Below are 26,443 nucleotides of genomic sequence, written 5' to 3' on the forward strand. Positions count from 1 at the left end.
AGGCTCTGATACTATAGTTCCGGAACGGGAAGGGAGGAGGCTGATGACAGCCTGGGGGCCGCTGGAAACACTGACTCTTGAGCCAGCATGGGAGCTCCGGGGCTCGCCCTGCCAAGCAACCCACATCAAGGACGGGATGGTGATGGCAGGCGGGGATCTGGGTCCTGGGCCTTCTGATCAGAAGCAGCAAAAAGTGGAGAGAAGAGGTGGAACTCCCATCGCGATTTAACCTTTGAATCCCATCACCACCAGGTAAGGGGTACCCCTCAGCGAGGCGAGGTAACTCATCCTATAGGTGGAGAAACAGGTGTGGAGGGAAACTGGCCCGGGGCAATGGGGAAAGGGTTGCTTGGAGCCTCCGTGAGGCATTAGCGGGATCAGAACTAACAGTTGAAGCTGCAAACGTCCAGGCCGGGCGGCGGCGGAGTTAGTAAAAGGGCAGAGTCTCTGAGGACCCAGTGTTCGCTGTACGCCGGGGCTTGGAGGCGGGACTCGAGGAAGGGGCGGGGTTCTGGGGATTACGTCGCGGAAGGGCCTGCGCGTCGGCTCAGAGAAGCGGGGCCGCCTAAAGCCGAGACTCTAAATGGCCGGGGCGGGCTAAAATCGGGAGGCTGGGGCCTTTAGAAACTGAAATCTGAGAGGGGGAGAGGCGGGGCCAAGAAAGGGGCGTGGCCTCTGCATCCAAGACCGGGAAGGGACGGGGCGGGGCGTGGGGTGGCCCATCTGCCGACTCAGGCAGAGCAACTCGACACGCGTTGGCTTTGCTGCCGTATCAGCACAAGTCGAAGGTGCAGCCGGGCTCGGACCGGGGCCATGGGCGCCCCGCGCTGCCCAGGTCATGAGGACGGAGGCGGAGGCAGCGAGGGCGCAGCTCGATCCCGGTCAGTGTCTCTCAGAGGGCCCAGCTCTCATCCCGGGTACCGAATGGGACTCCGCCCCAGCATAGAGCAGGGTCCGGCTGCGCGACCTTGGACTGACTGTCGCGACAGCCCAGATTGTGAGCTTGGAGCGAAACCTGCCTAGTTGGACATTCCCGCCCCGGCCCCTTCCCCCAGCCTGTCTTCATCTGGCGTTTCCTGATATTCCTGGGGCTGGGACCCCAGTCACAGCGGTCAAGAGGGAGGGTCTGGGTGGCAGGGTCTCTGTCTTCCCCAGAAATTATTAGTCTTCCCCGGAAATTATTAGCCCCAGAATTATTAGTCACCTTGGGAGATACATGTGGAGCGAGCAGCTGAGGCCAAGAAAGGGAGGAAACTGCCTGAGAAGTACTCAGTCATGGGAGGACCCTTTCCCCTGCCCCCCACCCCCAGCATGGAGTCTTGCTGCAAGTTCTTCACTCTTACTTCTGCCCTGAGAAAGATAGAGCCCCTTGCTCCCCACAGCTCCAGAAATAGGGGAAGAAGGGCAATTACGCTGGATCTTCTTTGGGGCAGAGACAAGACTCACGTTCAGTCTCAGACCTGGGTTTGCTTGTCCAAGAAGTGGGAGAAGGAGGAAGTCATGATTCCTGTGCTGAGGCACGGAGTTGATGTTAGTAACCTGTAAGGTGAGGTGCCAACTCATAGGAGAGGTCCAAGGCACCAAAGGTGTCAGTGGGACTGTGGCATCACACCTGGGCTGTGGTCTCTTTTGTGATTGCAGCATGGAATAGGTACTGATCCTCCAATTATCTAACATTGTGATGTTTGACTAAGTACTTGCCTTTCTGAGCCTTGGTAGAGCAGTGGCTCTGATTTGTAGGGACCTTTTCTGTGAGGCAGGTGTAGGGCTAAATTGTTTATATGCCATGCCTCATTAAATCTCATTACAGCCCAGTGAAGGAGGTTATTGGTGTTATATGCAGTTTGGCAGAACAGCAGACCAAAACTGAGAAGGGTTAAGTGTCCAGGGACAGTGGGTGGGCAGCCACCAGTTGTAGCCAGGCCAGGGCCTTCCAGGCAAAGACCAGCTCTCTAGTAGGGTAGTCCCTTGGGTCCAGGGACTAACATGTGGCAGCTTTGGGCTTGGAAGGGTAGAGTTGTTATCAAGACAAGTGCCAAGGTCTCGCCTATGCTTGTCGCCGCCCACGGGAACATCTCCACATGGGCCGCCCTGCCCACACACCAAGACTGGGATGGCCATATGGGGACGTTTACCCTGTGGGGCCTTAGGATCAAGGCACTCTAGGGCTCAGGGCGAGAAAAGGAGAGATGGCTGATTCTCTGGGGCCCTAAAGAGCAATTTTCCTGCCAACATTTTTAGCTGGGCATAAGGGAAGGCATGAACAGAGTCACAGCCCAGCAGAGGATGGCCCAGTAGTCAGTGCCAGAGGCCAGGACATGGAGAAAGGAAAGATCCTCCAACAAAAGGCTGTCTCCAGAAGCCTGGGACAAGAGGCACTGCAGTGACAAGTTGTGACAGGCATCTCAAGGGATGAGGCCTTTTTGAAAAACTATTCACCAAGCACGTCTGAATGTCTGTGGTGAGCTAGGCATGGTGGCACAGGCTTGTCATCCTAGCACTTAGGAGGCTGAGGTAGGAAGAGCACTTTGAGTTCAAGACCAGCCTGAGCATAGCTGAGACTCTGTCTCAAAACAAAACAACACTGAATATGTGATGTGGGTTGAGGGCTGGGAGGAGACAAACATAGTCTTATACCAACCTGCAGCCCGAGTTCTCAGTGTTTCTCAGTCTGTTTAGTGGGGAAAGCAGATGTCACCTCAAGGACTCTAGTTTCAGAGCTCTTAGAGAGAGATGAACTGGAGCATTTGAATGCTCAGAGATGGGAGAGAACATTTCAAGCTACATTATGCAAGAGCATAAGCAGGAGAGTAATCAGCCTCAGGAGAGAAAGCAAGGCCATTTATAGCCACCATGAGGGCTTCTGGAAAGGGAAGACACCCACCATGATAGCACCACACCCTGCAAAGAGCTCCACCCAGCCTGTTGTGGGGAACTACTTTAGAATATTACTTCCTAGAGATCCGGATTAGTCTTTGGTCACATTTGTATGCCCAGAGCCTAACACACAGTAAGCACTTAATAAGTTCATTTTTCTAATCAGTAGTAAGTTATTGAATTACTACTGAGCATCAGACACCAGGCACTGGGAATAACAGTGAACAACATGACCATGTGCCTTGCTTAGTCCATTTGTACGGCTGTAACAAAATCCCTGAGGCTGAGGTAATTTGTAGACAAGAGTAATTTAATTTTTCACAGTTCTTAGAATCCAGGATCAAGGTGCTGGCAGGTTCAGTGGTAAAGGCCCATTCTTCAATATTGGAAAAGGGAGGAACTCTGTGTCCTCACACAGCAGATCGGAATGGGGCAGGAGGCCTGAGTTAGTTCCTTCTGACCCTTTTATAAAGCTCTGATCCACTCAAGAGGAATCACTTCCTCCCAAAACTACCTTTTAATACCACCACAATAAGGATGATATTTAAATATGAATTTTGGGGAAATGTGTTCAGACCATAGGACCTGCCCTAGTCTAGTGGTGAGACAGTGTCTTCTTTTGTCATTGCTTTTGCTAAACATGGAAGAGGCTCCCTCACTTCTCAAAAGGCATAGTCAGGAAAAAAAAATTCACAGAAGAGATTTTAAACTAGGACTTGAATGGCAAGAACAGCAGAAATTGCAGATAGAAGATACCATCCATTCAAAGGCCCTGGGGTAGAATGAGCACTTCTGGGTTTACAGAGCAACAGGCACAGTTTAGAGCTGGGATGGTGAGCCCAGGTTGAGCAGGGACCCTCAGAACCTCAAGAAGTGAGACCTTTATTCTGAGAGCAGTGGGAAACTGAATGAAATTCCTTAGGCTGCTGTGCAGAGACAGAAGAGGGGTAGAATTCCAGAGAGGATAGGCAGGACTGAAATCGTGGCAGTTGTAGGAAGCAAATGTGCAAATGTCTTGAACGAAGAATTCAGGTTTCTTGTAGAGGTGCCTGGGAAAGAGAAAGGAACTGAAGCTTCAGCTCTGCCGAGGCTCAGCACACCAGTTCCACTTGGAGGAAAGGCCCATGTCAGCAGTGCAGAACCCCTAATGGATGCTGTTGTCCTGAGTGCTCAGGCACGGTGCCCATCTGCAGCACCCAGTTCACAGAGGAGGGAGGCACAGAGAAGTCAGTGGATTCAGCTAGCAGGCGGCCTGCCTTGCTCATGCCTTCCTGCCTTCCTCCAGCTTCCTACACACCCGTGGAGGGCCCTGGCGCTTGGAAACATGCAAACTGCCCAGCAGCACGTAGACAAACTTCATGCAAAAGTTTGTGAGCCGAAGCATGAACTCAGGTCTGGAGGAATACACCTGAGGGACAGGCCCTGGCCAGCCTGGGATTTCAGAGCCAGGCTCTGAAAACTGGGAAGGTTCGGTTTAGGAGGGTGAAAGTTTGAGACTTGAACCAAGACAGGAGGTCCAAAAGGGCAGCACGAGCTCCCCGCTGCTGAGTAGCCCTCACACGTGCTGGGGCGCAGTGGGGCTGCTGACCTGGCCTCCTGCCGTGGTTCTGTACAGAGCAGCCAGGCGCGCTGTCCGGGAGAGGCCCAGAGACCCTCAAGATGGGAAGAGCACCCAGCTGGGACTTCAGGTGCTGAATAGGTGTCATAGTGAGCAGGAGTGGTGACCCGTACAGAGAAGTCCCTTGTGGTTTTTCAGAGCCTGAACTTTGTCCAGATTCCTGGGTAGCAGAGCAGGAAGACCCCGCAGGCCTCCTGCCGGCTTGGCCTGGCCTGAGGGCCTCCGCGCAGGCTGTTGGTTCCCTGTCTGCCTTGTGCTCCCCATGCACCTTTCTGGGCACGCCGCCACCATTTTGCCAGCCTGGGCTGCTGACTATCTCTCTCACTCTGTCTTTGTCTCTTTTGCTTTTTAAAAAATTTTTATTAGTACAGTTTAGATATGCGTAGTAAGTGTCATCACAGGAAATTTGTACCCTTCGTGGTATATCTTACTTCCCCTTTTTAGCCATTCCCCTCCCCTCCTTTTAACCCCTCTTCCCCTCCTTATCCACAAAAATTTTGTTTCCGTTTTCTTCTTCTATTCTCTTTTTTTTTGTCCTTCCTTTCTCCCTCCTCCCTTTCTTGTTCCCCTTCTCATTCGAACGTTTCCCAATATTCATTTTATGTTTTGATCTTTATTTACTTCTTTGGTTTCTCACACCAGAGAAACAATGACGTATTTAAACACATGTGCCCAATTTTTTTCACTTAAGAGTATGGCTCAAGGTGCATCCATTTAGCCAGAAGTGTCTTATGTTTATCCTTCTTTATGGCAGAGTAGTACTCCATCATAGGGGGAAAACCCCACATCTCTATCCATTTATCAGTTGATGGGTACTTGGGTTGTTTCCATGATTTTGCTGTAACAAACTGTGCTTCTATAAACCTGGTGGCTATTTCTTAATTTACTAGTTTTTACTGTCACCAGGACAAGGACCTCACTCACTCAACATTCCACTGCAGCACATGTCCAGGCCCTTACTTGGAAAATATTTGTCAGTCCAATGACCAAATCAGGTCAAAGGTCTGTACCTCACGATGGCCACACTGAGTTCAGTGAGAGGAAGTCCAATGGCAGAGCTGGGACTGGAACTCCCAGATCAGGTCCTTTCTGTCCCACCTTGCAAGGCTGCCAAGGACAGACTGGAAGGTTGCCCAGCGACAGTGGTGATGGAGCTCCCTCCCGGGAATAGTCCACATGTATAGTTTGCATGGCAGCTCCTCCTCCTAGCTGGGGCCTTCACATGTTGGTGGTTAGAGTTAGGTAAACCTCCTAAAACCTGGTGAACTTTAATCTGCTGTGAATGCACCCATGTGTCAGCTTTGGTCTGAGAGCAGGCAGTGAAACAGCCCCAGTCCCTGCCTCTTAAAAGAAAGGCCCTAAGGGAGAGGCGTGAGTATTCAGTAAGCTTGAGGGTTGCCAGGCAGCCCTCAGAAAAGTGAAGGCAGGAGCCAGCAGCATCCAGGCAGAGGGAGCGGGTATGCAAAGATTCCTGGGGGTGAGGGATGGTGGTAAGTACGGGTTCTGCCTTCAGGGCAGGGAGGCAGCAGAAGATACCATGGCAGCCGCAAGGAAGGTACTGTCCTGAGAGGTGCGGGAGCCAGTCCACTGGAGGATTTTGAGTAGGCCGGACCTGCTCTTGCTGGTGTTTTTTGGGAAGTCACTGGCAATGAAGGAACAATGAAGGACGGTGCGAAGGCCCATGAGCCCCAGCAGGATCTACACAGACAGCGATGATGGTGTCTTCAGTGGGGTGGCAGTGACAGGCTCTGTGCTGAAGGCTGAGGCTGCCCTCTGTTTCCATGCAGGGGACTTTGTACAGCTGCCTGTGCCCATCATTCAGCAGCTCTACCACTGGGACTGCGGCCTGGCCTGCTCCAGGATGGTGCTGCAGTGAGTAGATGGGCCCAGGGCTGGGGGCCCCGGTCTCCCCTGTCTCTACCATCTCCTGTGACCTGGGTGGGAGTCTTCATCGTGTAGCTGTCTTCGGCTAAGGCTTGCAAGAGGACTAGCTTCCGTGGGTCCTGTCCTATCTGCAAATGTGAATAAAGGGTGGACTAACTCATTCAGATCTCTACTCAGATAATGTCTGGGAGCTCAGGGGGCAGGAAACCCTAGGGGCATAGGGCTGCCTGCAGAGAAGCTCTGTGGCTGGAATAGGGTGACCTCCAGCCTCCCATCCTCAGGCTCCTGAGAGGTTGCTGAGCTGAGGCCGCATGAGTATGTATAGGAGCCTTAGAGGTTCACGAGGGACAGAGCCTTCTGAGGAGTGGGGGCTCTGACAGTAGCTGTCAGGTCCATGGGAAGAAGGTGACCTGGCCCAGCCCTCCTCAAGAGCGAGCTGACCTCCTCAGCTTGTCTGTCTGCAGGTACCTAGGCCAGCTGGACGATGGTGAGTTTGAGAGCGCCTTGCAGGAGCTGCGGCTGACCAGGAGCATCTGGACCATTGACCTCGCCTACCTGATGCGCCATTTTGGTGTGAGGCATCGCTTTTGTACTCAGACCTTGGGAGTGGACAAGGGCTACAAGAATCAGGTGAACAGCCGGCCAGTGGGCCTTCTCACTTGGGGCCACAGAGAGGCATAGGCTGTCCAGTTGTAGAAGTTGTAAGAGAGGGTAATCCAGGCGAGGGCATCCAAATGGACCCAGAAGTGCAGAGACTGGGCAGTGGCAGATGGGCTATCACCAGGATTTACAAGCCAATCCGAGAGGTGACCTTGGTGTTCGCCTGCTTGGAATGTTAAGCACTGGGTTCTGGCTCCTGCCTGCCTTCCCAGATGCTCGGAGGATATGCGGGCAGCATCTGACGTTCTGCATTCTTTGTACCATCACCCCAGCCCGAGGCAGGCCGAGGGCCATAGAGCACGTAACTCTGATCTCACATGGCCGTCATTTCCCCGTTTGTGTTTTTGTTTTGTAATGCTGGGGATTGAGCCTAGGGCTTGTTCGTGCTAGGCAAGTGGTTTGCTATTGAACTACACTTTTGCTTTGCTAGATCTGGCTAACTTGTTTAGACTGACCTTGAACTTATAAGATCCTCCTGCCTCAGCCTCCTGAATGGCTAGGATTCTAGGCACACACAACTAGGCTTGGCACATTTGCTTGTTTTCTTTCCAGGACAGGCAGCTCTAAGCTTGGCATTTGGCATTCTGAAATAAAAGCCAATATTATCTTTCCTTTCTTTTTCCTTTTTCTTCCCCTTGAAAAATAATGCCAACCTGGATGGCTGTGCCAGCATGCCAGTGTGTTGTGCCTCCATGCAAAGCTAGGGCCAGTTTTATCTGCCTCTAAGCAGATCTTGGCCCAGACTTTAGAACTCGGCAAAGTAGAGTCACTGGTACCCTTATTGGTGAAAAGGCTTTCATGTGGTGGCCAGGGCCAAATCAGGCTAACTCTCCTGTGAACCCTCCAGGCCAGGGAAGAGGGCTGATAAATCCAGCCTGGCTGAGGCAGAGACACGGGCCTGAGAAGCAGGTTCTCTTCAGGCATGAAGAGGAATCATGGGGGAACAGGGGACCCAGGGGGCTCTGTACCAAATAAAGTATGTTCAGTGGACCATGCTGGAGGATGATCTGAGCCTGGCCACTCATCTCAAGTGTCCTCTTCACTCCTCTGTTGCTCCTCTGCCCTCCCTGGTGTGGGACAAACGCAGCTTTCTGTCTAGACGCAGCGCCCCACAGCCGGGCTCCTGTGCCCTCCCACATCTCTTGCTATAATGCACTCTGCTGCGTCCCAGCAGCGCGAGGATAATTAGGTAGATTCACTCCAGCCTGTCTTTCTCCAATCAGTCCTTCTACAGAAAGCACTTCGACACAGAGGAGACCCGGGTGAACCAGCTGTTTGCGCAAGCCAAGGCCTGCAAGGTGCTAGTGGAGAAATGGTGAGCCCCTGCAACCCGTTCTTCCTTACACGGCCCCTAACCATAGGGACACTTGCAGCTGAAGGGCTGCTCAGAATGCCACTTGGAAAGGACCCCAACTCTGGAGTCGGGGGGAGTTGGGGTTTCCTACCCCAGTAGCTGAATACACTGAGTTGCCTCTCTGAGCCTTGGTTTTTCCATCCATAAGATGGGGATGCGTGGGGCTGTGTAACCCCACTGACTTGACTTCTGAGCAGGTACTGGAGGGACAGGCAAATGATACAGACTGTGGTCAGCCCTCAGACTGCTCACAGGGTTCCTGGGGCCACTCGCAGATTTTCCTTTACTGTGCAGATTTGTGTTTTCATCATTAATGTGATGTCACCACATGATAGATGATTTGGAAAAAGGGGGAACATCCTTTGACCACGTTAGTATATGTTAGAAGGAAAGGCAGCAGATGTTTATTGAGGGGCTCCCCATGGCTGCTGTCTCACTGACTGGAGAAGACGCGGCCGTGTGTGACCCTAACCTGCAGCATCCACGCGTTATTCCATGAAGTACAGTGTTCCCTGCCTGCCTGCTCTGCTTTTTTCCCCCGTAACTGAAGTGCTTCCCTTATATGCCTCATTGGGAACACTGCCAACTCTTCCACATAGAAAAATAGCAGGTTTCCTCGGCCAAGGCAGCAAACCAGATTTCCACGTGACTCAGCGGAGGCCGAGCTATGCCAGATTCATGGCATTGATGCTGCCAGTCCTAAAGAGAGAGTTGATGAAGGTGGGCCCCAGGTGGGCCCCTTCAGCAAAACGTTGCTGCTCCTAGCCTCGGCCTGCCCCAGCCCCTTCTGTCCCCTGTAAGTTTTCACTTGAATTTGCTGCCTGCTGAGGTGTAGAGAGCAGGACAGTGCCTGTGAGTTTGTCTCTGGGCTGTCTCTGCTGAACTGGCCCAGTCTAAGTGATATCTTTTGCTACAGGGAACCTTGGGGGAAAGAAAAAGAGAGAGAGAAAGAGAGAGAGAGACGCCCTTTTAGAAAAGCCTTTGGTTTGGAATCTGACGGAGCCAAGCTTGGCTCCGATTTGAGGAAGTGAGTTGGAATTCCAGCTGCTTCTCTAGTAGCCCTGACCTGGACCATCTGGAGCTGTCTGCCTGCTCCCTCTTCCTGACAGGCCCAGCTGGCCCCCTGCTCTCTTAGACATCACCTCGCTCCCACCCCACCCCTGTATACTGGTCCTCTGGTTGGGCCTGGGTTGAACCCCAGCTAAAATGATAAGCAAGGACTTTTCTAGGTGTATATATGCAAGGAGCTCAGGGCGGAGGGAAGACAAGCCATGTTCCTAAGCTTTGTAGCACAGAGGAATGGGCAGTGAAGGAGACCCGCCCACTAGCCGGCCCCTTCCCACCCGCAGCACGGTGAACATCCAGGACATCCAGGCGCACCTGGCTCAGGGCCACGTAGCCATCGTGCTGGTGAACTCAGGGGTGCTGCACTGTGACCTGTGCTCCAGCCCCGTCAAGTACTGCTGCTTCGCCCCCAGCGGACACCGCTGCTTCTGTCGCACCCCGGACTACCAGGGCCACTTCATTGTGTTGCGTGGCTACAACAAGGCCACTGGCTGCATCTTCTACAACAACCCAGCCTACGCAGACCGTGAGTGCCGGGAGCAGGGTGGCCTGGGCGGTGTGCAGTCGCCGTCCTCCGCTCTACCCCACAGCTTCCTCCCATTCAACCCACTGTGGCCAAGATCTTCCTCTGCCTTTCCCCAGAATTCCCGCTCCTCCTGGATTCCGGTCCCCTTGACTGCCTGCTTCAGCCAGGCGAGCAAATCAGCCACAAACTCGCAGTCGTGCTGAGCCATAGCTGCCCCACCACCTCCACTACCCAGGTCCCACTCCAGTCCTCCCGGGACGGAGAGCACAGTCACTAGAAAGTCTGGCAAGACCTGGCTCTAGCTCCAAACTTTCCTCTGTCCTCAGGGCACAGGGAAAGGCTGCTTCCCTGATCTGTCCATGTGGCTCCGAGCATATTTCTTCCTCTCTCTGGGCCTCATTTACTTCATCTGCTAAACAGGGGAGGCATTAGAGAAAACTTTGTGAAGGCCAGAAAAGGCAAGGAGGGCTTTCTGGAGGTGGAGTGCTTGAGCCGAGAGGGTGGGGCACAAACCGCGTGGCTCCCATGGGTGCTGGTGGGAAGAGCACTCTCTCTTCAATCACTGACCCCACTTTTTCTCTCCTTGTCCCCGAAAGGGATGTGCAGCACCAGTATCAGTAACTTTGAGGAAGCCAGAACCAGCTATGGCACGGATGAGGACATCCTCTTTATTTATCTGGATAGCTGACATCAGGAACTGGTTGTGCCCAGGTCCTTGGACCTTACACCCTACCCCTGCCAAGCCCACTCAGGACACCCAGGCCTGGGGCTGCTGGGACTTGGAGCCTTAGCCTGTCTGACAAAGTCCCATGGAATTCTGGGAAACTGGCACACCTGCTTTGTCCACCAGTGCTGTGTTGTCATGCTGCTTACCCCAAGCCCCTGTTGGTTGCTGGAGGCATCCTCAGACAGCCAGAAGGAAGCCTCCCCCAAGATATCAACCCTGAGTCCAGTCAGGTCCAGAGGAAGTACAGGCCTAAGGGTGCCCTGTTGCTTCCTAGATAGAACCAAGGCGAGGGGAGAGGCCTGAGTCAGTCACCCCCACAGACCTCAGGAACTGGAGAGAGAAGTCTCTTGACCTGGTGCCGCTCATCAGGACAGCTTCTACATGTGTAGAGTCCAGTCCAAGCCCCTGGAGCTGTACTGTGCTAAGCCCTGGTCTCCTGGAAGTGTTCAAGAGCCCCCTGTTCTCATGGTGGATGCCATCACCACTGCCTCCTTCCTCCTAGTGGGTGCACATTTCTGTGACTTGTTACAGGGTCTCTGGCTCTTACTGTATAGCATAGAGGCACCAGATAGCCACTGTGCTCTGCAGTGTCCTGGCCCCTGGGGATGCTGGGGCTCCTCACAGCCCCAGGTACTACGCTTCCGTAGGGTAGGGCTTCCTCGGTAGCGGCTGGGCGCTCCACCTGCTGCTGTGCCCAGTGCTGGCGTTGGGGAGCGTGCTTCCAGAATAAGCAGCTGCACAGCCCTAGTGCCCCCTCCCTCACATACACAAGGCCTCCTGACACCAGCCTAAATCATGACAGTGGAGCCTCCCGGGAATGTGGGGAGCCCCAGGTCTCTTAAGGCTGGATGCCAGGGCCTGCACCCTTGATTCAGTAGGAAAAGGGCAGTCTGCAGCCACCTCCCACCCTGGTTGTCACATCAGGACGTTCTGCATAGAGCACTGGATCTCTTGTCTTGATAGAGAGGAGCAATGCCTCCCCAGGATCACCTAGCACCTCCAAATAGCATCAGCTGGAGCTAGTTCCTTCCTAGTTTTTTTTGTTTTGTTTTGTTTTGTTTTGGTTTGGGATATTTGGTGGAGCAAGTTTGTTTTGCATTACTTGAGACTGAGCCTAGGACCTTCATACTGAGTGATATCACCAGCCCTTTTTAAAATTTCAAAACAGGGTTTTGATAAGTTGCCCAAGCAGAACTCAGACGTGCGATCCTTCTGCCTCAGCCTTTTAAATGCCTGGATTACAAGCATTCACTATGGCACCCAGCTTATTTTATTGAGATTTTTAAGTTCTCACTTTTGGAATAATAATGAGATTGCAGGTACTTTGGAACCACTGACACCTCTTTTCACATGGCAGTTAAGCCAGCCTATGTTTTCTTTCAAAGCAAAGGAGGCGGGCCAGTGAATCCCACACCCCTTGCTTTACAGAGCAGGCAGCCAGCCCAGACTGGGGACAGTCTGCCATGACTGTGGGTCTTGAACCCAGGTCTGCACGTAAGACATAAGGGAAGTGGAGCGTCCCTACAGAGGCGGGGACCCCACACCTCTTAGGTTCCCTTTGGCAAAGAAACAGGTGTACCCCAACAGCCCCACCATTCTTTCACTCCTGGGGCTTGGTCTCCAGTGCCCGAGGTGTAACGAGCTGCCAGCCCCCAGTGCCATCATGGTAGCTCAAAGGGGCAATGGTGGGTTTTGCTTACAAGGGCTGTCAGACCACTCAGCCGTACTGTTCCTCAGCACCAGATGCAGCCTTGGGCCAAGGTGCCGTTAGCTAGGCAGCCACCTGGGGTTTGGAAACCTGTGCTGGCTTCAGTCTGGTCTTATTTCCATGGCCTTAATGCTGGATGGCCAGAAGTCCCAGGGAACTCTGGCTCCAAGCCCAAGAGTACTACATATGGCAGCTGGGGGGTGTGGGCATCCCCAGGAAAAATTCAGGTAAAACTGTGAGAATAATCATATAAAAGAAACCAAGAGGAGGAAGTAAAGCTTTGAAGATGACCGGACGTGGTAAGGCATAGCACACATACTGATATGGCTGTCCGGAGAAGCGGTTTTCGCTGAAAGTGGTCAGGGATATTCAAAAGTCCCTGCACTCAGATGATGGCTTCATGGGCAAGTTACAAATTAAACAGAGGTCACTCTATGATTTAATAAGACACTGCCTGTCCCCAGGACCCATCTGCCTGAGGAGGGTCACAGAGGCAGAATGCAGGCCACAGTATTCTTGCACAAGTACAGAAGTCGGGTGGGAGAAAGCCCAGACATCGAGGACTTTGTCCACAACTGCCCAGCCTGCGGTCACTCTGCAGCCCAGTGCAGCCTTGGAAGCCACAGGGGACAGTAGCCAGCATTGTCGCGTGAACTGTGGGGGGACAAAAGGGATCTTTTGCATTGCATAGATTTTATACATAAATATATTTTGTTTGTAATGAGCCATTCTCAATAAACATCGTTCTCACTGCACAGTGGTTGCAGCCCTTGGCTGACCTTTGTGAAGCAGCATTGATCTGTAGAATTCCTGTCTGCTCACCACATTCTTAGCACAAGCACGTAGGAACCTGGGACCTTGACCTGCCATTCCCAGTTTTAGCTGGTGTGAGATCCAGTGTTTTGTGCTTCAGGCCCAAATTCCTGCATTCAGGACAAGCAATGTGCCTAGAACAGTTTCAGGGCTCAGACAGTCTTGAGGAGTGTGGGGAGGAGCTGCTGTCTGGGGTAGGGAACTAAGAAAAGATAGCGGGGCCCAGGAAGGACTGGAGAGTGACCCGGGTGGGCAGGACCCGAGCCTTCCTGGAACCCTCCACCCCCAACCGCAGCTCCACTGATCTGCCAGCTAGTGGCTACTTCTAGTGTTTCACCTGATGACTTTATTTCAAATTCTGCTTCTGAGAAAGGAAGTGTTTAGAAATCCTGGATGACTAGCAGCTTCAGGGTTGTACCTGTTGCCCCTTGAGGGGGCTGAGGGAGCCACAGGGGCCTCTTGGTAGGTCTGGGCCTCTTAACTAATATGCCCTTGTTAACTCCTGACCTCTCCTGACTCTTCAATCTTAATTTTATTTTTTAGACAGTTTCACTATATAGTCCAGGCTGGCTTTGAACTCACAGTCTTCCTGACTCAGTCTTGGGTGTGGATATACATTAGCAGACTTTCTGACCAAGGTCTTGGACTCTTTCCTCTGAACTGCAGAGCAGTCCTGGGCTGATCCCTGCAGAAGCTGCCTGAAGCACTGTCAATGAGGCGCCCAGCTCGATGGCGCCAGTTAGCATCCTGAGTGTTCTCTGTATGTTGCCAACTGCATGTGGACGCTGCTAGCCACCTTGCCCTTTGCATTTTGACTTGAGCCTCCACACACCCTAAAGGAAGGACCTCATCCTGCCATGGGCTTGTGGGCTGCAAGGAACTACCGGCTGCAGTTAGGTGAGACAAATCAATGTTGGCGATGCTGAAGAGGAAGGACAAAGGTGGAGGGTGGACGGACCCAGGCACAGTTGGCCGAAATGTCACCAGAACATACAGGGTAGGGATAGTGCGGGCATAGATCCGGACTCCAGCCAGAAATCAGTTGAGAACCAAAGGGCCAGATCAGAGCAGAGGTCAGAGCCCAAAATACCGTATCAGGGCCAACACTCAGAGGTGAGAGGGTACACTTGTCATCTGACCTTGCTAATCTATTGTCAAGACTGGTTTTTGGTAGACTATGGCACCCCCTTGCCCAGTTGCCTGGGAACTGCCTGTTACACACCACCTCATACAGCCACCTTCTTAGGACCCCCAGTGGTCACCAGAAGCATTGCACCTGGGAAAGGGAGAGACAGGTGCATGAGGTTCCATGGAACCAACAATTTTACCAGCAGAGGCAGTCACACACTGGTTACAGAAGGCATCGTGTGGTCTTACTATCTATTGCTGCATAAGAAATTACCCCCAAACTTAGTAGTTTAAAACAAAAAAAACCTTTAATATCTCACAATTCCTGCGGGTTAGGAATCCACTACTGCTGACCTGAAACCTCTGGCTCAGGGTTTCTCGTGACATCTCAGCCAAGCTGTTGGCTGGGGCTGCGTACTCTCAATGCCAGATGGCCCGGAGCATCTGCCTCCAAGCCCACTTCAAGGATCCTGGCCTTAGGCCTCCTGAGTGTCCTAGTGATGTGGGTGGAAGGCACCATTCTGTGGCTCAGAGTGGAAGCCACAGGGGTTTTTTTTGTTGTTTTTTTTTTTTTTTTTTTTTTGGTCTTTTTCATTTTTATTGGTACCAGGGATTGAACTCATGACTGCCTGCTTGCAAGGCAGGCGCTTATGCTGCTGAGCTAAATCCCCAGCCCCAGGCCACAGGTTTTTAATAACCTAACTTCGGCTGTGACATCCCATCCCTTCTGCAGTATTCTGTGTTAGAAGTGAGCAGTAGCTGAGAGGTTGTTTCCAGTATCAGCAGTGGTCAGTGGCATCAACTTTAAATATGGATGAGTCCTTGACCTTGAGTGAAATGGAAATAGACAGGTCCCAGTCACGGGGCAGGGGGGTAACCAGGTGTGTGTTAGGTACAGAGCCCAGAATGCAGATTTAAGAAGGAGCTCACTCAGCAGAATGGCTGCTTCTAACAGATACTTGCATTTAAGGAAATTGCTGAGATTCACCAAGTATAGAGCAAAGGACACATTTTGGAGGAAGGGAGGGAGGCGGGAGGAAGTTACATCGGTAAACCCAACACACACTGGGGATGACAGGGGGCATGCATACCAAGAGGCAGGTGCCAAGGAGCTGTGGGCCACCTTGTCTAGCACATCCTGAGAAGCGCCCTTCAGAGTGCCAATGGTGAGAAGTGATGTACCATAGAGTCCCCTGGCCAGGCCAGCATGGCAAACACTGCATGCTACAAGTCCCCTTCAGGAGACAGGATATGCAGGAAAGGCTCTGTACAGTCTTGCAGCAAGCAGACCTTGCCTATCATTACTTAGTCACAGAATTTATTTTTATGTGACACTGGAATTCTGTGAGATACACTGAGACTCAGGTCATCAGTGCTCTAGTCAAAGGAGGAGACAGGCACAGAGAGGGACCAGTGACTTCCCACAGCAAGATCCAGACCTGTAATTATTCAGACCTAAGTGACCCTGAGGGGTGAACCCTGCCAGAAGAACCAGGAAGTGAACTCTGTGTTCTGGAGCCAGACATTGGGCCGACGTTGGCCCCCAAGAGCCTGCCCATCAGGTGGAAAGGCTGGCTGGCACCTGGCCTGGCCTAGCTGATGAAGCCTTCAGCTCAGCTGTCCTCCTGGCTTGCCTCTATCTGACCTGGCCTGTGACGATATCCAAGGACACATGTCATGGACTTAGCCCCACCCTCCTGCTTCAGAACAGAACTGAGAAGACCAGGAAACACCAGGATGTCATCCTGCTGAACTACAGGTCCCCCAGGCTGAGTGGTGGGACCCGCATGGATTGAGTATTGACACAAAAACCTTCGGGCCCAGGAATGCAGAGGGAGACTCCCTCAGGCCCAGACCAAGGGCCCCTCCGGCAGCTTCTCCTCCCGCTCCTGCCCTTGGCCTCCCTGTCTTCACCTCTCCCTGGCTGCCTGAATTCTGCCTCTCAGAGCTCTACCCAAGTACCTGCTGAAATCTTGTGCCTCTCATAGCTGGGTGAACTGACTTCCCAAAGCTGTTTAAAGCCTCCTGCTTAACTGGGGATTGAGGTCCACATATTTTTGTTTTATTTATTTTGGGTATTCAGGATAGAACCCAGGACTCCACACACACTAGGCCACTGTGCCTCCTGAGCTGCAGCCCCAGAACTGAATCTTTTTTTTTTCCCCTTTTGCCGCTTTCTCTTTGTGTGTGTGTGTGTGTGTGTGTGTGTGTGTGTGTGTTTGTGTTTGACACAGGGTTTCATTATGGAATTCACTGTGTAACCCAGGCTGGTCTCAAATTTATAGCAATCCTCCTGCCTCAGCCTCTAAGTGCTGGGATTACAGATCTGTGCTACCATCCCTGGCCTGCCTTCCTTCTTTCCTTCCTACCTTCCTTCCTTTCTTTTTCTTTCTTTCTTTTTTGTTTTGAGGAAGGGTCTCCCTATGTATTTCAGGCTGGTCTTGAACTCACTGTGTAGCTCAGACTGATCTTGAATTCGCAGCAACACTCCTGCCTCAGCCTCCCCAAGTGTTGGATTGCAGGGATGGTTGTGGGCCATTTTGCCCAGCTTCCTACACCATAATTTCTCTTCACAGACAACTGGATTCCCTTGGTACCACCCATCTGCTAAAGCCCTTTTCTCCCTTAGGGCCTTTATTCTTCCTATGGCCCCATCCTGTCGCCTCCTGCAGCAAGCACACTGCCCGAATGTCACCACTTTTTAAAGGAGCACCTCAACCACATCCCCTTGTCTGCATCACTTTCCTCTATGCTTGGTGCTCACGAGAATGAGCAGAGTTTTATTTTGGCTCATGGTTTTGACAGGATGCAGTTGTAGTCAGCTGGGCGTGGCACAAGGCTCTGGCAGAGGGGCTCACAGGGTGGAGGCTCCGAGGCAGAACCAAGTGAGGAGCTGGGGAGGGAGACCCAGCACACCCTTTCAGGTCACCCTTCCACCGTGACCAGCCTCTTCCAACTAGACCCTGCCTCTTCAGCCCTGTAGGTGTAGCCCCACGATCCAATCCAATCACCTTGCACACAAAAGGGAATCTGGAGATGGTTTAGATCCACACAACAACTAATCTCTCCTGCTGGAGCCTGAGGACCTGCTGTCTGGGAGATGCTTCATAAATGTCAATGAATGGCGAGTAGGTTCAAGTTATTTTGCTGCCATTTGTTTTTAAGGCAAATTGTCACTGAGTTCCCCACTAGCCTTGGCCTCATGAGTCTCCTGCCTCAGCCTCCTGAGCTGCTGGGATTACAATCCCATACCATCACACTTGGCTGCACACTAGATCTTGAATATCGTGTTTCACAGCTTTGAGAACAACAGGTCATTGTTAGAGGAGAAGCTGAATTTGGACCTTTGAGGTCAGACACAACTCAGCAGACATTCTTTTCTATAAGGAAGAGTGAAAGAGAAAGTGATCCTGTTTTTTTACAGAGCAATTTGTCAGCACAATTAACCTTCCATATCTGTGGGTGCTACATCCTCTTTTTTGTGGGGGTGGGGTATCAGAAATTGAACTCAGGACCTTGAGCTTGCTTGGTAGGCACTGTGCCATTGAGCTGTATCTCTGGCCCTATATCCTCATATTTAGTCAACTGTGGCCTGGGATGGGGATGGGGGTACAAAACAAAACCCCACTTTTTTTTGTGGCACTGGGGATAGAACCCAGGCCCGTGCACATGCTACGCAAGTATCTATCACTGAGCTACCCCCTAGCCTATTTCATTTCATTTAATTTTGAGATAGCATCTCATACAGTTGCTCAGGCTGACTTGAAACTGTTGATCCACCTGATTTAACCTCCAGAGTACCTGGAGGCCAAAATTAAAAAAAAAAAAATCGTATTTGAGAGCCAAGTCCTAAAAAGATTTTTATATGCTATGTCTCCCTTCAGAGCAAAAGGCAGGTAGACAACTGGGGTGCAGTGTTGCACACCTGGAATTCCAGCACTCAGGAGGCTGAGACAGAAGGATTGCCACAAGTTTGAGGCCAGCCTGAGCTACAAAATGAGTTTAAGGCCAGCCTGAACCGTAGGGTGAAACCCTGCCTCAAAAGAAAGGAAGACAGAAAAAGGCAGGTAGACACATTGCCCATTAGATTTAGATGGTTTTTGTTTTGTTTTTTGTTTTAGAGCTAAGATCTCACTGTGTGGCTCTGGCTGCTTCAAATTCCTGGGCTTAAATGATCTCTCTGCCTCTCCCTCCAAAGCAGCTGGGCCTATGGGTGTGTGCTCCAGTGCCCAGCAAGATACCAGTGATTCAGATTGTTTAAACTCAGGGGTCCTCTCCTGACCACTGCAGTTACCTGCCCCTGGTCTCTTTTTGACTTAAAGAATCAAGGCAAGAAAATGCTGGTATCCTGCAACAGAGATTGCTGTAATAAATGGTTCTACGCTTTGATCTAAGAAGGTCATGTCTCCTACTAACATCCATGCAACTGTCACAGACAAACTTGCAAATAATACCCTTCAGACTTCTTGACAGTTTGGGTAACAAAGAAAACAGGCTCTTCAAAGACAAGCTATGAAATAACTTTGCTAATTGGACCCTCTAGCAGAAGGAAGTATACTGCACCTTAGAGGTACCCCTGGAGGTTTGGGGTGTCATGTGTCCCTGGCACAGTGAACAGGTGGAGTCCTTTTGAAAAACTTACAACTATGACTCTGATTAAAATGGGCACGTTGGGGCTGGAGATTTAGCTTAGTGGCATAAGCGCCTGCACTGCAAGCACACGGTTTATTAAAACATAAATAGAATAGAATAGAATAGAATAAAATAAAATGGGCACCTGGCCCTTGAAACCCTTGCTTGCAAAATGGAAATGGTCTGTTCAAAAACACAGCTAGCTTGTGACATCTTACACAACATACTAGCGAACTCTTTAGGGGAGACTTACATCTGCATTCCACCAAAGCAAAGCCGCTGCTTCAGTGGGGACCTTAATTCACAGAGGTTCCCTGGTACACTCGTGGGTCACTTAAGCTGAAACCCAGTCATGTTCTCCGTGCATCCTCAGACACAGCCACAAAAAATACAAAATGGATGTGAGTCATTCTGCTTAGCAGGCAGAAGCCTACTAAGCTCTGGGCCAATGCCACTCTTGATAGGTCTTATTTTATTTTTACTAACTTGGGCCATTGCCAATGGGCTGGTTATTCTGTCTGCCACTTAGAAAACCTCAACTGGCAGATTAAAGACTCATGAAAATAAACCATGGCTGTAATCAAGCTGTCTGGGTCAGATATGTGGGTATAACAGATGCTCTCCTTCCATTTCTTCTTCTTCTCCCTCCCTCTCCCCTCCTCTTCCTCCTCCTCCTCCTGCTCCTCCTTCTTCTTCTAGTACCGGGACTCAAACTCAGGGCCTTTCACTTGCCAGGCAGGTGCTGTGCTGTTTAGCTACATCCCTGGCTCATCTCTTGAGACAGGTTCTCACTATGTAGTCCAGGCTGGAGCTGAATTCCCTATGTGACTCAGGGCTGCCTTTGAACCTACAGTTGTCCTCCCTCGGCCTACTGAGTGCTGGGAGGATAGGCATGCACCACTCTGCGTGCTTCTGAAGAACCCATTTTCCAGTAAGACCAACAGGAGCAAGCCTGTTGATGCAGCTGGCATAATCATGCCCATCATTGTGCTGGACACAGCAACATTCTACACGGAAAGACAGGGTCCCACCATGTAGCTCAGACTGGCCTTGAACTCACTATGTAGCCCAGGCTGGCCTCAAATTCACAGCTATCCTGTCAAGTGCTGGGCTTACAGGTATGTACCACCACCTCTGGACCTTGGGCAGTTTTAAAGTGTAAGATCTCTTCTGATGCAGAGGCTTTCACCACATCACAGGCTGCTGATTCCTGTCAAAGTCTGGCCCACTGCATGGGAAGTGGCCCCAGTCTGCTTTGGTACAGCTGGGCTGCACTCAGATGGTGCTGGTTTATGGGTTATGTGACATAACTAAGAAGGATATCTACCCAAGGCATCTGCTGTCTCTGATACCCAGAGTCCAAAAGAGGTTGTCAGGTCACTTTGACAGTGGTAAGGAGTGGGAGAATGAATAAAAGGAATAGCTCCAACCTGATCATGGCAGACGACTGCGTCACACCTCTGGTCTCCTCTTAGGGCTGCTGGTGGGCCCTCTCCATGGCTGACACTTTTAGGCCAATCAGCCAATTGGTGGCTCTTGACATTAATCTGTATCATGTGTTTGGCTTTCTAGACCATTTCCAGTCTGACTGAAATGCACCCGTTATCAGATAAGTCACTCAACAACAGCTGACAGTGAAGGTATTTCCTGTTCCTTGCCATCCATGAGCAGTTGGTACTACTGAGCATTAGAATGGCTTCTTCAGAAAACCAACTCAAAAAGCTTTGAGACTTTACCTCCCTCGCTTCTCCATGGTCCACACGCTTTCATAAAGCTTTTCAGACACAGGAAACAGCCATCTCTGGAAAGGACAAGGTTACAGGGACCTTTTTTTTTTTTAGTGGTACCGGGGATTGAACTCCTGACCTTGCGCTTGCCAGGCAGGTGTTTATGCTGCTGAGCTAAAGCCCCGGCACAAGGATCTATTTTTAAAAACTTGTGATTCTGCTTGGAGTGGGGGTACATGTCTGTAATCCCAGCACTCAGGAGGCTGAGGCAGGAAGATCACTGGAAGTTTGAGGCCAGCCTGAACTGTACACTGAGACAATATCTCAAAAACAAAAGCAAAAACAAAAATAAAAACAAAAACAGCCCTTGTTCCTCCTGAACCAGACAAACAAAAGGTCTGGGTGCAAGAAAGGAATGCTTGGAAAAAGAGGAGGCACAGTGGAGCATCTCAAAAAATAAACCAAAAGAATTGTCCCTGCAACCTTACAAACAAAAACCATGTGGAGTATCTCTCCCAACATTTGGGTCTAATTTTCTCCAGGTAGATTTGATCACAATTTGGTTATGGAGCTCCTTTCCCAGTCCTCTTCATAATCTAGGAAGTTTAAATTCATAGTCCTAAAACAAAGTTATTGGAATTTCAGTGAGTTAATTCCAATCTACCATTTTTAGTGCAACCCAACCCATATAGTTATGGGGCGTCAAGGGGTCCTAAGTCCAGCCAGGATAAGGTTCACCAGACAAAGGCCATGGCCCAGGGCCTAACATAGAATTTATTAATTCTCCAGGAGGAGAGTGGCTTGGGGATGAGTGACAGTGAGAGGTGCTTAAAGCCCACTGAACGGACAAAGAAATGGCCCAGCCAGCTCTGTACATACCAATACATGGAGACAGGGCCAAGTCTATCCAACATAGAGAGAATTGCTCTTCTTTCAAGCAGAGTTGTCCAGCTGGTTCCCCAGACTGGGTCACCATTCCCATTAACTCTGCCAGAAGATTTATGAAAAACATAAGGGTGATCCCTGGCTTCTGCTTCTCCCATGAAAGACACCTGCAGTACAACCACTCCCATAGCCCTCAGCCTGTCTGAGAGGAAGAAGATGCCACCCAGCTAGTGGCCTGGACCAACAGTACTGACTGCACTAATTCTCCTTCCAAATACAAGGTGCTACAGTTTAGATCTGAAATCTCCCCAGCCTACGGCACTATGGGGAGGTGGTGGGTCGAGGTGGAACCTTTAAAAGGGAAAGCCTGCCCAGAGGAAGTGGGGATGTGTGTACCCTCAAAGGAGATAATGACAACTCAGCCCATTTCTCTCTCTCTTTGCTTCTTGACTGCCATGAGGGGACCAGTTTCCTCTGCCATGAGCTCTCCACCAAGAAGTTCTGCCCCACCCAGGTCCAGAAGAATGCAGCAAAGTAACCGTGGACTGGAACCTCTGAAACCATGAGCCAGGATAAATTTTCCTCCCCCTCCCTGGTCCTTGTACTGGAGAATGAACCCAGGTCCATTTTTAAATATTTTGAGACAGGGCATTCAGTTGCTAAAATGCATAGGCTGGGCTCAAATTTGCAGTCATCCTGCCTCAACATCCCAGAGTTCTGAGGTTACAGGGATTCACTCTCACACTCAGCTAAACATTCCCTCTTTATAAATTGATTAGCTTAAGTATCTTTGTTACCTTGATGGAAAGCTGACGAACACATGGATTAGAGTTAATTCTTCAAAGTAAATTGGGAATCCAAGTGTAGGTCTTTCAAATGAGGAAACACATGGTTTCTCAGGGGAATTTCTTAAACTGATAACTGACTCATTACTAATGTGCACCATGAGGACAATGATCCCTACGATGGGAGTCATCTGATTAGAAAGGATGATGTAACATTTATCCCTGACTTTAGTCAATCAGATCAGTGGTACCACTTGGTCCCGAAGGCATTTAGGTCAGCATGAACTCACCAACCAGGTTTTAAATGGATGATTATCTTGCCATAGACTTTCTCCTTGTAGGGCTATGATGGATATTGTGAAATATTTAATATAGCCTACCGTATGTGGGTTCATGACTTGGGTTAAGTGGAAAGGTCAATATTTGAAAAAGTCACCTAACTTTCCAAGTTATACACTGATGGTTTATGGGAGTTGTTTACCCTGCTGAGTGGAGGACTGTGGGGGTCAGGAACGAGGTGGTAAATATCATAGGTTATGTTTGTTCTGCTGCTTAAAAGTCCTAATGATTAATCAATTGCTATGAAATAGATTGAACTGGTATGTGGTAACCTCTGTTGGTGGCACATGCCTGTAATCCCAGCACTCTGGGAGTCCAAGGCAGAAGAGGATCATAAATTTGGGTCTCACATAGCAATTTAGTGAAACCTTGTCTCAAAATTTAAAAAGAGGGGGGAGCCAGGCATGATGGCACATGCCTGTAATCCCAGCACTTGGGAGACTGAAGGAAGAGGATCACCGTGAGTTTGAGGCCATCCTGGGATATGAAGTGAGCTCAAAGCCGGTCTGAACTACACAGGGAGCCCCTGTCTCAAAAAAAAGCAATCAACAGTAGTTTAAAGTTTAAGAGAAAGAAAAGAAACCTGAATGTTAGTACTGAGGTAACACATTCAAACAAGCAAATGACTCCACAGTAAAAATATACCAAGCACAAAACCAAATGAACAAAAAAATCCCAAATCATAAGTGGGCCAGAAGCCCTTTCCTGGAGGGCATCCCACTTTGGTGTAGAGGGAGCACCAGGGCTCGTCTGCAACTTTACATGTGCACTCAAATTATAAAGCACAAAAGACCCAAATACTTGGGGCTGGGGATTTAGCTCAGCGGCATAAGCGCCTGCCTAGTAAGCGTGTGGTCATGAGTTTGATCCCTGGTACCGGTAAAAAACAAACAAACAAACAAACAAAAAGTCCCAAATACCTACAGATTGTTCAAGCTGATCGATCGGTGAAAATAACGTGGGGAGGGGTCCCTGTGTAACCCTGGCCCCCAAATGTTGTACCCCCAAAACAAGCCCTGTGATGTTGTCAAGAAGGGAGCAAGATGTTTTTTAAAAATAAGTGCTTTTATTTAAGCTGGCACCAGTGGCGCGGTGCAGATGGAGTTTGCAAAGCTGGGCAACTGGGTTAGAATTTTGACAGATTTTTATAGCAATTAAACTGTTGATGTGATGAGAGCAAGAATGGGGAAGGCCTTTGTTCCCCTTTGCTTGGGGTTAGAGACATTTCACAGTTGGTGGTTAGCCCTTCTTTTCCTTGGTCTGCTAATTCCAGGACCATTTGTTTCTCACAAAGGGAACAAAGGCTGACACAGCAAACAGGTTACTAAGGTAACGACACATACAGAACAGTATCGCGATGCATCAGTTAATCTACGACTGTGGTCAGTGCTCCAGGTATATGGTTACTAGGGCAATAAGCATTGCACAGAATGACAGAGCTCTTTGTGCTAATAACAGTCTTTTTAACTTTGCATTTTAGCCTTTTTTTTAGCACAACAAAAGATAATGCCTTCCTCTAGTGCAAACGGCAGGCATGAATTGTTCAGTATAAAGAGGGAAATTTCTCTAAACTCTGTTTTCTCCTCTTTTCTCCAGTGCAGTCCACCATGTGTGCAGGAGTCACTGGGCCCGCTTGTGCTGCCCTGTGGGAACTGGCTCAGGAAACTGCTGGAAGAAAATGCTGGTACTTTGGCCACTGCCATTATCATCATAAGCTGTCCTTTGTCTTTAATTCAGGAGTGTCAGCTTCTGCCAGCATTTATGAAACTACAGAGAGCTAACTTGTCAGTTTCCAAATACTGTACAGTAAAATTTCTGGCTCTGCAATTCTTAACACGGTTGTTATGCTTTTAATATAGAGAATTCCATTTTGTGTGAAACTATCCTGATGAAAACAACAGAAATACAACCAATGTAGCCTTTAAAATGTTTGTATCAGCATCACTGGTCATAGAAATAGGAATGAAACATTTTTTCCCAATATTTGGACTTCTCACATTCCCAGCCCTCTTTATTATTTATTTTGAGACAGAATCTGTCCCTCTTGTCCTTAAAAATATTTTTTAGACGTGGACTTGTGTTATGGATTAAAAACTGGTGGTCAATTTAACGCCTGCTGGATTACATGGTGCTGAGTGTAGATGTTCCACCCGAGGAAAGTTGCCAGCATAAATACAGACGTGGAGGAGAAGCTTTAAGGCATTGAGGCATTGTGGGTCTACTACGTGTTGCTGTTGGGACCGCTGGTTCTCCTGGAGAAGCCCTGGTCCTCCCATCGAGCATTGCTTCCTGACTCAGGTTGGGTGGGGGGAGACATGTGCTGCTTGGTCTCCAGGATGAACTCGTCACGCTGGCTTCCTGGCAATGTACCCGACTGTGCTTGTCAGAGGAGTTCAGGGCCTCCGTGTCGCTGAGGATGGCTGTGGTGCTTTTCAAGACAGCCCCGGTCTTTGTTGTGTGACTTCTCGGCTCCAGGGTAGAACCCTCAACCCACCAGCACAGCTCCTTCACCCTGCTGACCTTTGGACCTTCACAGCACGGATTCATAAGAGACTGGCGTGAGCCCTTCTTGTGGGCTCTGGACCTCCAGTTGGACTCGTGGGAGGCCTTGTTATGAGCTCTAGGTCTTCATCTGGACTCATGTGGGACATTACTGTGGGATTTAGGTCCTTGACTAAATATTCTATGTCTTTGGTGTTGTGGATAGATTTCTTGTGTTAACTCTGGATGACCATCATAAATAATATTATAAACTCCATGTCCTGATTCTAATTGTTCTCCGTATAAACCCTGACTGCGACAACTTGCTAAGTTGCCCAGGCTGGTCATGTAATTAAAATCCTCCTGTCTCAGCTTCCTAATTAGCTGGAACTCCTGGCATGCACTTCCATACTCAGTTTAAAGCCAGGTTTTTTTACCCTGTAAGAAATGCCCATATTATACTATGAAACGGGAATGCCACAAATTATAGGCACAATCCCACTTACATTAATAACACAGAAAACACTGAAAAAAATCTGCCAAATTTTAGCAATGTCTTATCCAGAGAGATTCAGATGAATTTTTTCCTATGTATTTCCCCTTATTTTTCAAATCTCCTATGAAAGACTCGTTTATTACTGTATTATTAAAAGGAAAAATAAAGCTGATTTCCATTTTTACCACTACTATCTGATACAAAATCCTCTTTCCCCATGGCTTTGCTCAGTACACACATTTCCTAAAGACCTGCTATTCCCAGGCAGGGACGGAGGCGCAGGGAGGGAAACTATCAGTTCAAGACCAGCTATAGAGTAAAACTGTGTCTCAAAAATTATTTTCCAGTTCACACACATGGGCTGTCTTTCTGCTTGTTTTAATTATCTTCAAGTGTTTTATAGTTTTCAGTGCATGTTTTTCACTCTTAATTTCTAAATATTTTATTTTTGATGCTAGCTACTGTAATGGACTTGTTAATTTGCTTTTTATTGTTCATTATCAGTGTACAGAAACAAATCCTTGGTGTTAATTTTGTATCCTGCAACTTTGCTGAATTAGTTTATCGGTTCTAACAGCTTTTTCATTTTGGTGGAATTCTTAGGGTTTTCTGTGCGTTATGTCACCTGCAGAGATTTTTGTTTTTGAGACAGGGCCTTGCTGTAGTGTAGTGTAGTATAGTATAGACTAGCTTTGAACTCATTATATATCCGAGGCTTGCCTTAAACTCTCAGCAGTC

At 49.7% G+C, this 26,443-nt stretch overlaps 1 protein-coding gene across 3 annotated transcripts; it reads left to right on the forward strand.

The window, feature by feature from the left end:
* The first annotated feature begins 32 nt into the window (after positions 1-32).
* Positions 33-25,893, forward strand: Gucd1 (guanylyl cyclase domain containing 1). Of its 3 annotated transcripts, none has more exons than XM_013141944.3 (6): positions 33-252; positions 6,283-6,367; positions 6,844-7,009; positions 8,263-8,354; positions 9,743-9,984; positions 24,325-25,893. In XM_013141944.3, the coding sequence occupies exons 2-6, from the start codon at positions 6,357-6,359 to the stop codon at positions 24,507-24,509; spliced, it is 696 nt and encodes a 231-aa protein (XP_012997398.1). In that variant the 5' UTR covers positions 33-252; positions 6,283-6,356; the 3' UTR covers positions 24,510-25,893. The 3 variants fall into 3 exon arrangements, with proteins under 3 accessions (XP_012997398.1, XP_005007300.2, XP_003478057.1); XM_005007243.4 differs by lacking the exon at positions 33-252 and adding an exon at positions 686-881; XM_003478009.5 differs by lacking the exons at positions 33-252; positions 24,325-25,893 and adding exons at positions 690-881; positions 10,581-13,174.
* Positions 25,894-26,443: the final 550 nt, after the last annotated feature.

Source organism: Cavia porcellus, unplaced genomic scaffold, assembly GCF_034190915.1.
Source record: "Cavia porcellus strain 051 isolate PalLab524CR breed Dunkin Hartley unplaced genomic scaffold, mCavPor4.1 scaffold_16, whole genome shotgun sequence".
Classification (NCBI taxonomy): Eukaryota; Metazoa; Chordata; class Mammalia; order Rodentia; family Caviidae; genus Cavia; species Cavia porcellus.